This window comes from Saccostrea cucullata, unplaced genomic scaffold (assembly GCF_032062105.1).
Source record: "Saccostrea cucullata isolate Sc308-1 unplaced genomic scaffold, CSIRO_AGI_Scuc_v1 ctg11328, whole genome shotgun sequence".
Taxonomy (NCBI): Eukaryota; Metazoa; Mollusca; class Bivalvia; order Ostreida; family Ostreidae; genus Saccostrea; species Saccostrea cuccullata.
This window is the reverse complement of record NW_026922493.1, coordinates 1-17,720: the sequence shown is the minus strand read 5'-3', so window position 1 is coordinate 17,720 and position 17,720 is coordinate 1. Positions and strand designations below refer to the sequence as shown.

The 17,720-nt window shown below is 30.6% G+C and overlaps 1 protein-coding gene across 1 annotated transcript; it reads right to left on the bottom strand.

Annotated features, from left to right (window-relative positions):
* Window positions 1–16,474: 16,474 nt before the first annotated feature.
* Window positions 16,475–17,263, bottom strand: LOC134261850 (apolipoprotein L3-like). The gene has a single exon (XM_062744241.1). It carries the CDS (start codon window positions 17,261–17,263, stop codon window positions 16,475–16,477), a length of 789 nt encoding a protein of 262 aa, XP_062600225.1.
* Window positions 17,264–17,720: the final 457 nt, after the last annotated feature.

Sequence of the window (17,720 nt, the reverse complement as noted above, 5' to 3'; positions counted from 1 at the left end):
TTTTTTCTCAATTTAATTTCTAAAAACAAATAACTACACTTTTTCTGTCTTTATTTCCCATTAAAGTATTCCATATACTTAATTTTCTAATCTGTGCACTATTCACAAAATGTGAAACTTTAAAAAATTAAACGAAAACATGTGTTATTATTTTTACTAAAAAAGTATAGCGTCCCTTTCACGTGAAATATAAATTATTTCTAACAGTTAGAGAGTACAGTATAAGCCAGTCATAATTGTAAAATTTTTCTGCCATAATAGAAACCAGCATTATTATAAAGAAGAAAATAAAATAAGATTAAATAAATATCCAGGGGAAAAACAGGTTGAAAATAGCTAATTGAAGATGAGTATCTTTTTTATGTCAATTTAGAAAGACACCGTAAATTTTTTGGTTGCATTTTATTTGATATAAGATATGCTTTTGACCATTATCTTATGCATTTGTGTGAAAATTGAGAGCGAGAAGTCAAATGAACAGGTTTTCCCTTTTTTTGGGGGGTGGGGGGTGGGGGGATAAACCAAAGTGAAATGTGTACATCTTTTCATGAGCTTATAAACATTGAATTTCTCAATAAAGGTTTAAGTACAGTCATATAAATCATTGAAATATAATTACATAGTCAAGTTTTCACATTTCTTAAATTTTACGTTCATGAACATTTTTATGAACAAACGGAAATAATTGCCTTTGAAACCTTGTCTTACTTTTTGTGAATATAATTCCTGTCGGACATTAAAATTTCATAAAATTGTAGCCACTTCCTTTCTTTATTATACTATTTGATAGACGGGGAAAATTTTACCTCTTTACCTTCTATATTTTTTAATATTGCTATCTTATACCTCATTATAATATGCTAATACAACACACTATTGATTTTTAGACAATATGTCACAATTTTTATATCCCCCGCTTGAAAAGCGGGGGGGATATAGTAATCATTGTGTTCTTCCGATCGTCCGTCCGTCTGTTACGCTTTGGGGAAAAAATCTCTTATCCGCAACCCCTTTTATACCACTGAACGAAATTTGATGAAATTTCACAGAATCTTTATTACATATTGCCATTGTGCACCTCCTATTTTCTTTTGATCTGACACATATTTTGGATTTCCCACAACAAAACATGGACACTCCCATTGTATTCATATTGAAGGCGGGGATATCTTTTAGTGAGTTCATTGTCACAGTACCTCTAGTTTCTTTTAGTTATTTTATCTATGATACTTATTATACTCATGGCAATAACTTTTCCAAATTACTTCTAAATAAAAAAAAGGTTTTTAAAAAAATAAACATGAATTCTAGTTATTTGTAGTCTCATAATGTGTTAGAAAATAACAAATTGCTTTTTGTTTACCTATTTGATTTTCATTTGAAGAATAAATCTTCCTTACAATTAAAAAATATATAACCAATTTAACCGGCTGTGACATTAAAAGAGGTCATGTAGAACACAGTCGAGGTTGTTTTTTCAGAGGTGGTCAAGAAGCCTCCCCCCTTTGAAGTCGCCAAGAAATGGTAAAATATTGATGATCAACAAATATGTTCTCTCATAAGTGTATTCCTGACACTATGACTATCTCTGCTAAAAGTTAAGACATATTTTGCAAATATGTGTGAATGACAAAAAAAGATTTTCAAAAAAAGAAAGGGGTTTTTTTTTAGCTGAAATTCTAGACAATTTTATTTTACATTATTGATAGATTCATAAATAAATTTGATTTTATGCACAAGATGAATGTGAAAGTAATTAATGACGCATAATTAGATACGATTGACAATCCTTTGTTTATACATGGCATCATATCTTGTGTGTGAAATGTGTTTCCGTATAATTTGATTTATTTACAAATTGTTCATGTTTGTCGTGTTGATGTGGAATTATTATAAATTCCTCAATTCTGATACTTTACAATTCTGTTGTGTTGGAAATAAACATTAGGAAGTGCATATACTTTAACATTATGAAAAATATGAAGCAAATCAAACGCCTTTTTGTGTGCAGATCATAAAATGTACAGAGCTCCTCGGGTATTTGTTGTCCTGAGCGCATTAATCTTGACGTCCAAATTCTTACTTGGCTAGTGATACCTTTAGAAAACATGTATATCTAGATAAAAGTTAACTCGGCAACATGCGCCATCCCATTGTTTATGTTTGATGAGGTGATTACATCTCCTATATCCGATTTTGCGGATTCAACGATACCCTAATCTCGAGTGTTATTCGCGATTTCACGGATAATACCCGATTTCGAGTATTCTCTCCGACCTGTTAAAAACATGGATAAGCCGGTTTATGTACATATATACCCGATGAACTTTACTATTGTAAATTACCTGTCCAAATAAACCCAAAAAAGAGAACTCTGATTGTATTTATGTTTGACTATGGAGATTTTCAGCACAGCAAACACTCATCAAATTTAAGGAAGAATTTTTAAAGATATCAAGTATCGTAAATTTATTTTCTGTTCATTTAATTTTACGGTTATTTTTTTTATTCATTTAATGCTGTTTCTTTTTTTTTTGCAACATTTTGAATCATTATCCAAAAAATCATTTACATAAATTTTTAGATGGAGCACTTTTTTACGAGATTAAGTTCTTTAATTTTCACAAACATGGCTTCTTGTCGTATGAATTTTGAAAAAAAAATTATATATATATATTTTAACTTAATGCCGTCCATTTTTTTCTAGGCAACTTCAGAGAATCAGAGCTTAAAAATAAATCATCTTCAAAAATTTGTTAAATGTTTTTCTTTTGTTCAGAAAAATTCTTCTAATTAAATTACATGTCTTCTTGTTGTAAAAAATGTACTATGTAAGGCTTGCTTTTATTCCCCAACGATCACAACTAAAATTTCAATATAGGTTAAAATCTAACAAATCGGAATCCCTAAGTCAAATAAAATATTCTTCATATATTGAAACTAAGAAGTTTGTATTGGATATTGGGCATATCATTCGGCTTGACATACAATAAGGATAATAACTCGGCACATTTGTACATTTAGACAAAAAAAAATGGAAATTTAAAGCAAAATTACAATTCACTAGAAAGGGGTCCTCTGTTAATGAAAAGGAGACAGTAATAAAAATAAAATAACCCTCAAAGAAATATTAGACTGCAAGAAATTATATAGGGTCAACTAAGTTTAACTTTTCAGTTAGGAAATATTAAAGGAACTATTTAAAAATCAAAATTGCAACCAAATTTTTCTTAAATATACAGGTTTCGGCGCAGGGCATGCAGACCAGTCAATTACCTTAAAACGACTAAACAAATGTAGGAGTTAAACAAAGTACCAGTGAAAAAATCTCTTTAAAACAGTACGTGAACGTAGTTCTGTTTATAAATCCTTGTGAATTTACGAAAAAAATTGTATATTTATTTATCATGTACCATAAAACATACTCGATTTTCAAAGAAATTGCTTGAAAAGCTTTTTTATATACACTTAATGCATAATTTCTTAGGTGAGGAGAAAAATCCAATGTGTTATGTCCACTGGTAGTTATATTGGCCATTAACACTGGGGAAATTCTGAAATCTAAGAGCTGTTATAGTGCCTGTACATGTAATACATAACGAATATTGTGTTTTAAATCTCTGATGAAAAGGAGAAACCCCCTCATGTTTTATACATAATAGTTTAATGATTAATATTTCAAAAATGATAATTATACAGTTTGAAAACATTATAAAGGTCTTGTTCTTTTAATCCATACTAATTTTCAAATCTAGGTATTAATTTACTTGTCCAGAAAAAAAGGTAGAGCTATTAAAAAAACATAAGGATGTGTCTTATAGCAACTTAGTCATCTAATCTGTAAGTTTCAGAATAGAATTCTTGGACTTCATTTAATGATTCCCTCATCTTTTGGATGTGGTTTATTAGCAGCCCGGAGGACCGGGCTGTTTTATACATATAAGTTTAAGTGTTGGAGTATGGGGATTTGGGTGGGAGTAGTCATTTAGAATTAAAGGTTTTCTAAACATTGAAAAGATTGTTAATCAGAATGTTCTTTCCGTTTATAAATTACGAGATACATGATATATATATATTTCCATAATGTGAATCTGTAAAAATATATATGTTTTTTATATTCAATATATAAAGTTGCTTATCATTTACTATCGAAAATGATAGGTCCCTTTTTTTTTGAAATTAATTTTACTTCTCGGATAAAAACGTACTCTGCACAGTTCGTGTTTCATGTTCTATAATTGAAAATTAATACATTTTCAAAAATGGTGATGCGTGTGTCTAACTTCAATTTATATTTTATGCAGCCAACATTTACGAGGAATTGATCAAGTTAAAAGTGGTATCGTTTTTGATTGATTTTTATCCGACTACAAGTTTTCAAAATATTCGCGACCATCGTCTCCATCAATAAACGCAAACCTTTTCACCCATATCAAAGCGGTTTGATGATCAAGACTCATTTTCAATTTTACTTTTATATTTCCCGGGCCACAATTGATGGTTCATCAATGTCTTCTTGTGTCTTTTCCGAGCCCAACTTTGAACCATTAGCGATATCTTGACTTGAGGGCATTTCCCAAATGTCGAAACCTACACCAACAAGAGCAAGAGCAGCTGTTTTACCAATAAGTTTTCCGGCAGTCATCCCGATTCAATTTGCTCTAAATCTCTATGGCCCTTCTTCTACTCCTAACCCACTCTTCATACTGGTTGACAAATTCTTCAAGATACCTTTCATAATTGTTTATGGCATCAATTTCCTGATCTGACATAATTCGTCTGGAAATTAAAAAATATAATGATTATCTTAAATATTAAAAAAAGTACTAATAGTTTTATTTCGAATTGACCCTTATGATATTCATCTAAGGCAACAATTGTTTCTCCTCCTTTCCAATAAACATTTTTATTGTTTAGCTAAGGCTCTTTATTCCATTTTCCCTTTTTTTTTTTAGATTGCCTCGAACCGTCCTGGGTGCTGCTCCTGCTCTGTTAGGAGACAGATTAATCAGATTTAAAGTTCAACTCCCGGTTTTGATGGAAGTTAGATACTTGTAACAGTGAATTATGACGTCATCTACATTATTTTTCTTAGCTTTATGCACTTATATTAGCTTAAAATTAATGTAAAATATGTTTTATATATACGTATGAGCAGATTATGTAAATGATATTTCTTTTTTCAAATAAGCCAAGTAGGATATAAATTTTCAATATGAAGAAGTGGAAGCATTTTATTTCTGCCTCAAATGAATCGAACGTTCTCTCAATTAAGGATCGTAAATTTTTTAACATTTTCAGCTTCTTTTGTGTTACTGCTCAGCCAATTTCAACCAATTTTAGCACAAAGTATATATTGGAAAAGGGGGAACAAAAATTCAATTTTCTGGTTCTGCCCCCCTGTACCCAAGGATGGGCCCAAAAACCAAAAAAATTATTGTTACCTTTTAAAATAATTTCTTTACCCCTTGACATCAAGCGTCAAACTGTTGGCATTTGTAAAAAGCACTGAGTCTTCTACCAAAATTGAGAAATTCAGGGTTCAGGGTCAGAGGTTCTAGTGCTAGGATGGGGCTATATAGATTATATAATAAAATATTATTTCTTTAAAAACCATCTCCTCGTTTCTGGGCAAAAAAAAGCTAACCAAGTACATAGTTATGTTAAATAATGCAACCTCTTCCAAAATGTGAATTTCATGGCCCCAGGGTAGGGGGGTTTGGTGTTAGGGCAAGGCTCTATTGATTTTATATTGAAAATGATTAATTTTTTAAAAATATTCTTCTCTGCTCCTGGGTATTAAATAAACTAACCAAGTACAAAGTTATAAGCAAGAAAGTCTCTTACACAATTGTGAATTCCCTCCCCCCACCCCTGGGTCGGGGGGTTTTAGTGTTAGGGCGGAAACCTATCAAAATAGTCAAAAAAATTTTTTTTTTAAAAATCTTCTTCTCTGTTTTTTTTAAAAATTAATAACACTGCTTCTTGCAAAATTGTAAATGTTATGGCTCCTGGGTCAGGGGTTATAGTATTTGTAAAGTGAAAATGCACCAATTCTTTAAAACTCTGTTATTCTGCTCCTGGGTATTAAATCAATAAATTATATACATAGTGAAAATTCAGGGCCTCTTGAACTTTCATTCTGGTATTAAGGGGGGTCTAATGAATACATAGTGAAAATGCATGAATTTTTAAAAAACTTTTCCTTTGCTCTTGGGTGAAGTTTTAAAAAATTCAAGAAGATTTAAATATGTGGCTCCAGCCCCAGGGTCAATGTTTCCTGTGGGACAGGTTGGACAACTTGTGGTTATGAAGTGGAATTGCAGTTTTTCTTTGTTACTCATCTACCTCTGGGTCTTAAGTAAGTAAAGTAAGCATGATAAGTGTAAAATAATGGTAAACAATGGTGCTTTTTTTTTTAAAATTTTGAATTTGATGGCCTTTGGTTTAGGAAAGTTATATGATACTAAGGTGACCTATAAGGCATGTGGGCCTCTTTTTTAAAATTCCCAAACCCTGAAGTATTTTTACTTATGGTAAAAAATCACAAAAAAACTTCAAAAATCTTATTTCATCAGAAAAGGTAATGAATGTTGAAATTGTAAATACAAAGAGATCATATCGTCTTAATAACCTATAATAACCTATAATATAAGGATTTTCTTTTTACATATAAAGGGAAAAATTAAATGTAAAAAAAAATTTCCATAATTTTAAGAAAATTAAAGGAAAATACTTCTCTACAAGCTCATAGGGTACTTATCGGTATAACAAAACAAAATGTTTAATTTCCTGGAATAAATTACATGTATATCATTTCATATATACTTGTTGTATTTGTATGCACAGTCATCTTTTTTATAAACGTACTTTAAAGAGCTTTTTGATCAGTTATGTCGAATGACCTTGGTTGTCTTATGTCACACTGAGTTATCTCAAAAACGGAGTTATTTGTTTTTGAAAGGCTTTTTAAACGGAATGTTTTTTTTTGCTTTTTGTTTGTTCTATTTTTTTTGAGTTTATGATTGACAAATAAATAATAAATGTTAAAGGTACATACAATAATGCTGTGAATCAGAACATTTGCCCCTTTCGCTGCTGGGAGTATCCATAGTGCAGCACAGTTTAGACTAAAAAAATGAGTTAGGGCCTGGGGCCCCTTTTTCCAAAAGAAATCTTACGACTAAGACTAAAATTTTTCCCATTCTACATCAAAAATCAAAGATAAAAAAAAAATTATTTTTCTATAACATTATAAAATTTTTTTTTTATTTAATTGCAATGAATTAATTAGGAAAACAATACCTTTATTAGGTCAAGAGTTACAGAGTCATGAAATTTTAGTCTTAATCGAAGATTTTTTGTGAAAAAGGCCACTGATTTATAAGGGAAATATTTACTTGGGAAATTAAAACATATAAATACTTAAAATTTCTTTAGAATTAATTTTGAGAGATCTGTAGATCAAAAATTATTTTTACAACCTTACAACTTACAAATTTTTATCGAGGGTATAATATTGGCATTATTACAAACTAAATGAGATCATTAAAATCGAATAAAAATAAAAATTAATTGATTTCATGTGTAAAAGATTCTTTAGAGAGGAATTAAAGTTGTATAAAATACTTCTACTCAAGAGATCTTTATATGTCCAGAAGTTTTTTGTTTTTGTTTTTTATCTTCCATGTGGCATGTGCCGTTTACTAAGAACAGTCATTTGCTAACTTTTAATATTTAAATTTTGATTTGTGTGCTAGCATGTATGCCCTACCCACTGCTTGGTGTGTGTTTCTCCCCTGAAACTCACCACATATTTCACAACTTCACATGATACATTTTTGGGCACAAGGTTTATTTGTTAAACCAATCTTCTTTCGAATGGAGATGATGAAGATTATGATTTCGGGAAAATTGTGTTGCATGTTTTAAACATCTCCATACGAACTACTGTATGCTTGTCTCCTCCGTAGAGGTAAAAAAATATTTTTATAATAGCAACAGTAATAAGCAACAGTAAATTATAAAGAAATAAAGTATCATTTTAAAAATCTTTCGGGATATAAATACGGATTTCACAAGATTAAATTCCATAAAGCCTGATGAATTTAATCTCGTCCCAACCCGTATATATAGCCCGATAGACGTTTTAAAATATACCTTATGACTTATATTTTATTTGTGACTTATTCATACTTTATATTGCCTGATTGTGACTTTTATCGTGTGAAATGCAATATTTTCAAATCTAACGGCATTTATGTAACCCACTGAACGCTTGTCGACCCTCTATGACGTAACTTAGAAATTACGTCGAATGTTTGTTTATGCACATTTGACCTCTTAACCCCGTATGGTTTTATACAGTTATAGATACACATTGCTTTCACAAACAGGAAAACATTTGCAAATATAAATTTTACTTTTGAATTTCAAAAATGATTATTTTGAAAATAAGATATGAAAAATAAATATAGCACATAGAAGTATACCATGAAACCATATTTAATAAAAATTTTTAAGGAAGATTATGTGAGTTCTAAAAATAAGATTACAAAGTTTCATTAAAATAGAGGGCATTCATCAAGTTTCATCCACTTTGACTACGTTGAAATTATGCATTTTACCATTAGGGCCTCAAGTATGGGTTCAGTAGGTATAACAACTATTTTATTGTCTGATGTACTACCAACTACCATTCCAATGCATACAAAGCGCTGATCGTTTGTTTTATCAGGATTACTTTAGAAAACCAAAGTCCAAGAATCCCAAGATTGTGCAAAAGACAAGTTCTGCATTCCTAATATTTGGAGTTGTTTAAGATATTTTACTTCTGAGCTAGTACTTGGTTTCCTAAAGCAATTAAATCTTCATTCCATCTCAAAGACATTCCATTTTACCAGAACATACCTCTAATTAATCCGGAAATTCCACCAAATTAAACACAAACATGCATTCGTTGGGTTTTTTCTTCCGAAAGTCAAAAATAGCGCCATTGTCGTACTCTGGGGGCATGTCCAAACTATATCCGAAATGAAAAAGTTAGCACTTACATGATTAAGCTTTGGTGTAAGATTGCAAAAAATATCCTTTTATAGAAAACTATATACAATAATACAAGTGCTCTTAAGCTGACATCAACAGATGCTATTCAACAGTCTCCTATTATTGACAAAATCTATGGTGGAATAAAGATTCCAACAATCTATTGGAATCCCCATTGTTACCAATTGCGCCCCGTTATTATCTGACATATTTGCATTTATATGAAGAAGAATTTGTGCAATTTCTTATGCATGTTCCTGCCGAAGATTTAGATCTCTGTAATTGGATATTCGGAGAACTAAATCTAATTTAAAAATGAGTTCCAAACCGTTCCATATTTAGATTCCGTATGTTTATTACTTTTTCTTTAATTCATACTTTAACATCCTACTACCTCTTTCTTTAAGATCTTCAGTTTATCATAACGATCATGTCTAAGAGCACTCAGCGTTTGTGCTCTGTCGACAGGGGATGCGCACTCATCCATGGCATTTGATACCACCTCTGATGTTTTTAAGGTTGGCGTTTGCTCTGCTTCTGGTTTGTATTGTTTAAAGTACTTTTGAGTCGTATATTGTTTGTTATCTCCGTTTGTTTCATTTACAGGTTCCTCAATTCAAGTTGGAAAACAATGGTGTTGTTATAATTAGAAAGAATATTTAACTGGACTTCAATGAACTAATCTATTTAATGAGTTAATTGACTAAAATCTGATAAACAAACAGTAAAATAAATTTGAAAAAAAATCTGCAAGAGTTGTCACACAGATCAAAAGGTCAATGCATTTAATCCTTATTTTGTGTCATATTTTTAAATAAAGATTAATTCATACACAAGTTTATAATAGCCTCAAATAAAACACGTGTATACTTACAACCCTATCTGATCATCTCAGACTTGGTTTTGTACCTTGCCTCAAAAAATAACATACTATGATAACTAAGACCTAGTTCTGACGATTTGATACATTGTAGCAGGGTATTCAGTGGAATAAAGATAGTTGTTTTCCTAAAAAAAATTCTTAAGTAATGTATATACATTTAAATCAATTGGAACTTAGTTACTGCACTTGTCTAGTTTTTGTCGAAATGTAGCACCAAAAAGGTATAACAACGATATATATGATAATGAAGTATTGTGTATCTATTAAAAAAGTACATTAATACTATTGAAAAGAAAATTCTTTAACATTTACGGCTTGTAACTTAAAAATAATGCAGTGGGATGTATGCTAGATTTTTGCGGTTTGGCTTATAGTTGGTTACATCAAAAAATGAATTATATCAAAAAATGTTCCTGACTTTCTTATTTCTGGAAAAATTAAATTCTTGTAATAAATTCTTGTCACCCAAACAAATGATGATAAGGAAGTAACCATTTTAGTCATACATTAAAACTTTCCTGAACTCAAGCACGTTATAATATTTGATGTACTGCTGTACATCTATGAATATATAAAAGTTACGTCTTGTTAAAAAAGAATTATCGTCCAAAGGATACTATTAGTTTATATTTTTTATGTTTTTGGGGAAAAAAATTTGAATTTTTGATTTTTTTAATTAAATCTTTGTTGTAGAGACAATGAGCACACACTTTTTAAATATCAGGATTTATTTTATATAAACAAGTTTCCATACTTCTTACAATCTTAAAAAAGGCAAACTTCAAGGTCATTTTTATTTCAAATTTGAGGTATCAATTTCTGTAGCGTTTAATATGTTGAGGCCTTTCTTTTTTCATGTGATGCCGAATATTTCCTCTCAGATTTAGAGATGGCCCGAAAACATTGAACTGTTTTAGATGTCTACTATAAACGGTTTTGCATATGAAGTACTTGAAGCTTTATTTTCTCTTTATGTTTTTCCTGTTGTTTCCTGATTCCTGTACCCCGTAATTGTTCCTTTACCAGTCCATTTATTCATTCGTTTTATATTTCAATTCATTTTAACTTTACTTCCTTATTCTTAACAAAACTGCTTTCAATTTTTCCTTGTGAAGATATAATTTTACGAATTTTACGTAATTCTTCTTGTCAAACTAGCCTTTGAGTTATAAATATTCAAATCTCAATTCATAATATTTTCTTACATGTTTTTTTTTTTTGTTTTTTTTTTCAGATCCTATTCATTTTTATTTTTTAAAAAGACAAATATGAAATTATAATGAAACAAGCTGTTAATCTTCAAAAAAAAATATTGAGCATTTATTGCTTGATACAAAAGGGTCGACTAAAAAATAACGGTATCATTTAATTGGCTATATTGATGGTTGCATGCCTTAAGTCAGGAGTAGTATATAGTCAATATCATTTAAAGGGCACATTCGATCTTTGCATAAAAGAAATAAATTTTAAATACACTGAGTAATTAAACAGGATGTTTGCATTCCCATTTAATCAATCTTGTGTTTTTTTAATGGTAGAAAAATTAAAGTACAACCATTTAGAATGGAATGTAATTAATCAATTAATTAAAATTTAACGCTTGTTAAATCTGATTCTGCAAATACACCCTGGCAGAAAAAAACCGAGGGCTGTTAAAAAATTACGTGGACTTGTTGCACAGAAAAATTATTTGACGACGAAATCAAACAAAAAGTCGAGAATCTTATAAACTATTTTAACTTATCAAAATTTCATATTAGAATTTTGTAAATTGTTTAGAATTTTAGATTATCTAACGGGAAATTTCATGATTTCAAGATGCAGTAGAATCTTCGAATTCATAGATTCCAAAAATGTGAGCTTTCAGTTTTTCATAACATTTACCTTCGGACATTTATTTGATATAATAATTAAAGTTTTAGTTTAATACCGTATCGACCACTACGCATTAACATTCATATACCATTTCTGGTCCAGCTTAAAAAATGCCAAACAAGCGTGATCTGGTTTGTGTTAAACCCCCAAAACTGCAAACAATTTGACGTCGGTAACATTCTAAAAAAGGTTTTTGTCGGGTTGCCTTTTAACTCAGATCTAATTATCTTAATTCTTTTTTTTTTAACTTTTTTATTCACATGTCGGAAAATGTCTGGCTACTAACGTTTCATCAAGCATGCTTTGAATCATATTGGCACCATGGTACATGTCTTGATAAAAGTGCTCTGATGAGTCACATCATGAGGTATCCTTTTGAAGGAACGTTTGGAGAAAAATTACAATTCAGTTTGTTTGTACTTCAAATAATACGTCTGCAAAATAGATTCACAATGATACAACATTCAAAGTAAATTTGATAGAAACTGTTAATTATTTTTTCAAATTTAAAATAAAAATGTGTAAAATCATTTGTGTTTTTTTGAATTTCGTCAATGCGCCGTCAATATTAACAATAAAATCAAAACAGCAACAATTCTAGCAGAATTTGAGAAAATAAAATCAAAACATTTATCTATGATTTACTTGAATCCTTAAAGACTATTTTTCTGTGAAATTTCAATTTCTAATGATGTTTTGAAGAGGTAATGATGACAGAGAAGGCGTATTTTTTAATCATCCTCCATTTTATTGTCCAGTAATAATGCTATGAATAAAACAGAACATCTGTTCCAGACTTTTTAATTTTATAATACTTTCAAAGTACAGTGTGTACCAAATAAATAATATTCATATTTTGTTTTAAGGTAAATAGTATCAAATTTAACTTCACGATCACCTATAAGAATTGTAAAGCTAAATTAGAAGTCATTTTATGTGAAAGACGTTGTGTAGTGTGTTTTCTGTCGTAAAAAAACGAAATCCTATGATCTGGAAGGCCTTTAATCATTTTGTTTTCCAAATTGACGTACCGTTATACCTAAAATACTGTTCAATATCAATGAAAATTTTGGGAAATTTAAGAACCATTAAAATATTTTTTCATGTATCAGTTGAAAACGATATATTAAAAAAATAGCTTATTGGGACAAAAGGGTTACTTTATCCCTAACATATTGTGCATATTAGAATACTGAAATAAAACAAAGGTTTGTCATTCCCAGATTTTATAAAGGGACTCCATCCCCAAGGGAAGGTATAACCAGTAACGTTAATTTATAATTATATCTGATAAAAGGGCACAGTTGGGAGTTGTTGACAAGGAGGACGAGCCACTCTTGCTGCCCCGTGATCGCCGTAGAAAAAAGCATAGACTAGAGTAAAGACGCTCGTCTTGAGACTTAGCAATTGTTTGAATAAATCTCTTTAAAACATGAATAAGCCGGTTTATGTACATGTACCCGATAAACTTTGCTATTGTAAATTAACCAATAAAAAAAGAAAGATAACTCTGATTTTATTTATTTTCTATAGAGATTTTGAGCACAGCAAACACTCATCAAATTTTGGGGAAGTTTAAGTTGTAAGATTTTAAGATTTCAAGATTTTAAGAGATTAATATTAAGACAAAGGCAACAGAATAATGATATAACTAAAACTCCTTACATAAAGTCTGCCTGATACGCATCTTAGGTTTCATCAATATTGTTCGTACTAAAATGGTGCATTTTCACATTTAACGCATCAAGTATAAGTACTAAAGGAGTGATAACCGTTTTATTGTCTGAGGTCTTTTTGTTATGTGATCTCAAAATATTTCCTACCTGATTCTAGATGTCCCGATAACATTGAACTGTTTCTATGGCTGTTATAAACGCCTTTGTGTATAAAACTCTTGAAGCTGTGTTCTTTTTTGTCTCTATCATTTTTTTTCTGCCTGTTTCCTGCAGTGTTCCCTTACTTGACTATTTAGATGTTTATTTTTATATTTTTATTCATTTTGAAGTTAACTTCTTTAATTTGCTATTATAGGTTTGGTTTAATATCGTATTCACCACTCCACATTAACATCCATGTAGCATTTCTGGTCAAGCTTAAAAAAACTGTCAAACGAGCATGCTCTGATCTCAACCCCAAACCGGAGTAATTTTCTAAGTATAATTTGACGTCGGTTAACATCACATAATGACATTCTTAAAGGTTCATAAACCCTCTTCACACTCACTTAAAATGTTGTTTGAACCTTTATGACTTTCCATAAGAAATGAATAAATACAGACAATTATAGCATAGCTTGTGAAACAGAATTGGACAAAGAAGATACTTTAAGTTAAACTTTCATGTCATAACGAGTTATCTCTCTTATCAGAGTTTCGATGAACCTTAAAAGAATTTTTGAAGATTATCTTCCTCTGTTCCTTCAAGGAATACCTTTTACTCAGCTACTGAATACCCAGGCCTTATTTTTTTTTAACATTTATTTTATTTTATTTTTTTTTATAGAAATTTCGGAATATACCTCTGGCCACATAAGTTTTATCAATCATGCTTTGGATCTTTTTGGCGTCACGGATGTACTACTGAATCACATAACCAGATGTCATTTTTGTAGGTGTTTTGAAAGGGATCACATTGGAGAAAAATTTTGATTTATTTTCTTTTTAATTCAAACATAGATACACAATGATGTATAATTTTTTTTTAGAGAAACTGGAACATGCTATTGCGATTTTTAAAAAAAATGAAATGTTTGAAAAAAAAAATTTGATCTTTAAAATTTCGTCATGCTCCGAACAATACTTCTAATAATCTCAAAACAGCAAAAAAATTAGCAGAGTTTGACATATAAAATCAATACAAGTATCAATAATTTATTTAATCCTTAAGAAATATGGTTCTGTGAAATTTCAATTTCAAATGATGTTTTGAAGAGTTAATAATTACAGAGAAGGCGTTATTTTTTATCAACCTAAGAAACCTAAAATACGTGTCGAATAAAAAAGTAAAATAGGAGGTGCACAATGGCAATAATATGTAATAAGGATTCTGTGAAAGTTTCATTAAATTTCACTCAGTAGTATAAGAGGAGTTGCGGATAAGAGAAAAGCGTAACAGACGGACGGACGGACTGACGAATCCCGATTACAATATACCCTCCCATTTTTCAAGCGGGGGGTATAATAAAATCTTATTTCCATATTCAAAGAAAGAAGCTCGAATCGGTTGTATCATAAGGTTTTACATACAATAAATACCATAACACGACCCTTCTGTGAACTTGGAAGTTACAAAATCAATGCAAAATTACAATTCACCTGTAAAGGGACCTCCATTAATAAGAAGGGATAGTAATAAAAAATAGCCCATAAAGGAAAATTAGATTGTAGAAAATTCTGTATTCTGTAATAAAATTTACTTTTTAGTAAGGAAACAAAAAAAAAAGAACTCATTAAAAAGACATCTAAAAATGGACATTGGACTTCATATGTTTAATATTAGCTTGAAGGGATATATTGAGGGAAAAACAATATTTGATATCAATCGAAACAGTGGAATTTTTACGGGAAAAAGACGTACCACAATACATTGAATTAGTTTGAAAATACTCAAGACATTTGACAGAAAAATCAGAATTGCAACCAAATTCTTATTGCACAGCTTTACGGCACAGGGCATAAAGGCCAGTCAATTACCTAAAATTGGATTAAACAGATGTAGGAAATAACTTAGTACCAGTGAACAATAATTTTTGCACTTTAGGGAGGGAACTAAATGTTGTCCTGTTATATAATTGATGGAATTCTCGTGCATATTTATTAAGTAAACGTTATAATTCTAGTTTTACCATGTAACTATAAACATACTCACTTCTCAAATAAATTGCTTGAAAAGCTTTTATATTTATTCATAATGCAAGATTGACTTGTTGAATTCGTCAATGTTAACAAATTAATTCAACTTGTCATGTGTGCACAAACATTTATATATGCCAGATGCCAAAAGTAGAATTAATTATGATTGACGGAAGCCGATCGTAGAAAAGGAATTTTCTTTCTGAGTACATTAACCCGATAATTTCTGAAAAGAAAGAGAAAAATCCAACTTGTAATTTGTCCACTGGTAGTTATACTGGGGATTAAACCTGCGGAATTCTGAACTATAAGAGTTTTAGTGCCTTGTAGCATGTAATACATGTACACAGCGAATAATGTGTTTTAAATACTTTTGATGCAAAAAAGCAAATACCACTCATGTTAAATACATATCAAATGGGGGCTGGCAGCCATTTTTAGACTATTTCAATCTCCTTTAAAAGGAGAGCTCCATATACAAAAAAGATCAAATTTTAAAACAAAAATGTATGATTTTTTTCTTTGTCAAATGATAGTTGACAGCAAAAGATACCGTATCTAAAAAAGTAAGTTAAATCTGGTGGTTAATTTGGGATTAATTTGTTGACCCACCAGCCTTCTTAATATTTTACAAATTTCAATAACGATAATTATAAAGTTAAGAAAAAATTATGAAGGTCTTGTTCTTTCAATCCATACTCGTTTTCAAATCTAAGTATTAAAAAACTTTTAAGTATTAAAAAACTTGTCCACATAAAAAAAAGAAATTAGAAACATACGATGTGTCTTTATAGCAACTTAGTCAGTTATTCCGTAAGTTTCAGAGTGAATATTTTTGGACTTCATTCAATGATTCCCTCATCTTTTCGATGTGGTTTGTTATATCTTTTCCGAGCTCAGACTTTGAACCATTAGCAATATCTTGACTTGAGGAGACGATTTCCCAGATATCAAAACCTACACCAACAAGAGCAAGAGCAGCCGTTTTACCAATAAGTTTTCCGGCAGTCATCCCGATTCCTCGACCTCCTTTACCGACCAAACGGGCCGTTTTCGACATGACCTGCGCAACTTTCTTTCCTCTTTTAATGGTTTTGAGCATCGTTTTTATTTCCTTTTTTGTAGATATAGCAACCTCCTTCAAGGTTTCCAAAGCTTCTGTAAAACGATTTTCAACGTTCCAAAGCTTCTGTAAAACGGCTTCATCTAGGTCGGTTGTTCTTTTTTGGTCCCCGAGTATGATGTTTTCAGATTCCTTGCATTTTCTCAAAGCATAATTCTTATTAATTTGGTCAGAAGTGAGGTTTGTTATTCCACCAGCTAAGACTACCCCCGCTGCTATTCCAGCACCAACGGCGGCAGACGCACCTGCTGTGAAGGGTGCAAGAAGCAAAGCTCCAATCATTATGCTTCCGCTTAACACACCAACGCTACTACCTACAATTTGAGTGACATTGTTTTGAAATTCGCCACTGTCCATGTCGGCCACAATTTGCTCTAAATCTCTGATGGCCCTTCTTCTAGTCCTAATCCACTCTTCATACTGGTTGACAAATTCTTCAAGATACCTTTCATAATTGCGTATGGCATCAATTTCCCGATCTGACATAATTCGTCTGGAAATTGAAAAATATAATCCTGAAGTAATAGAAATAAAGACATTTAGTTTTATTTCGAGATTCGATCCATATGAAATTCATCAAAGGCTAAAATTGTTTCTTCTACATTTCAATACACATTTTTAACGTTTAGCTAAGGCTTGTTAACCCTATATTCATTTTTTCTTAGATTGCTCGAGCCCTCCTGGATGCTGATCCTGCTCAGCTAGGGGACTGATTCATCAGATTTAAAGTTCAACCTTGGGTAGAAGTTAGTATACTTGTACAAGTGATTTATGGTGTCATCTTATTTATTCTTCCTAACTTTAGGCAGTTATTTAAGCTTAAAAATCAATGTAAGATGTGTTTTATATATACTCATATGAGCAAATTTTTCAAAGAGGATATAAATTTTAAATATGAAGAAGTGAAAACATTTTATTTCCGCCTCCAATGAATCAAACGTTC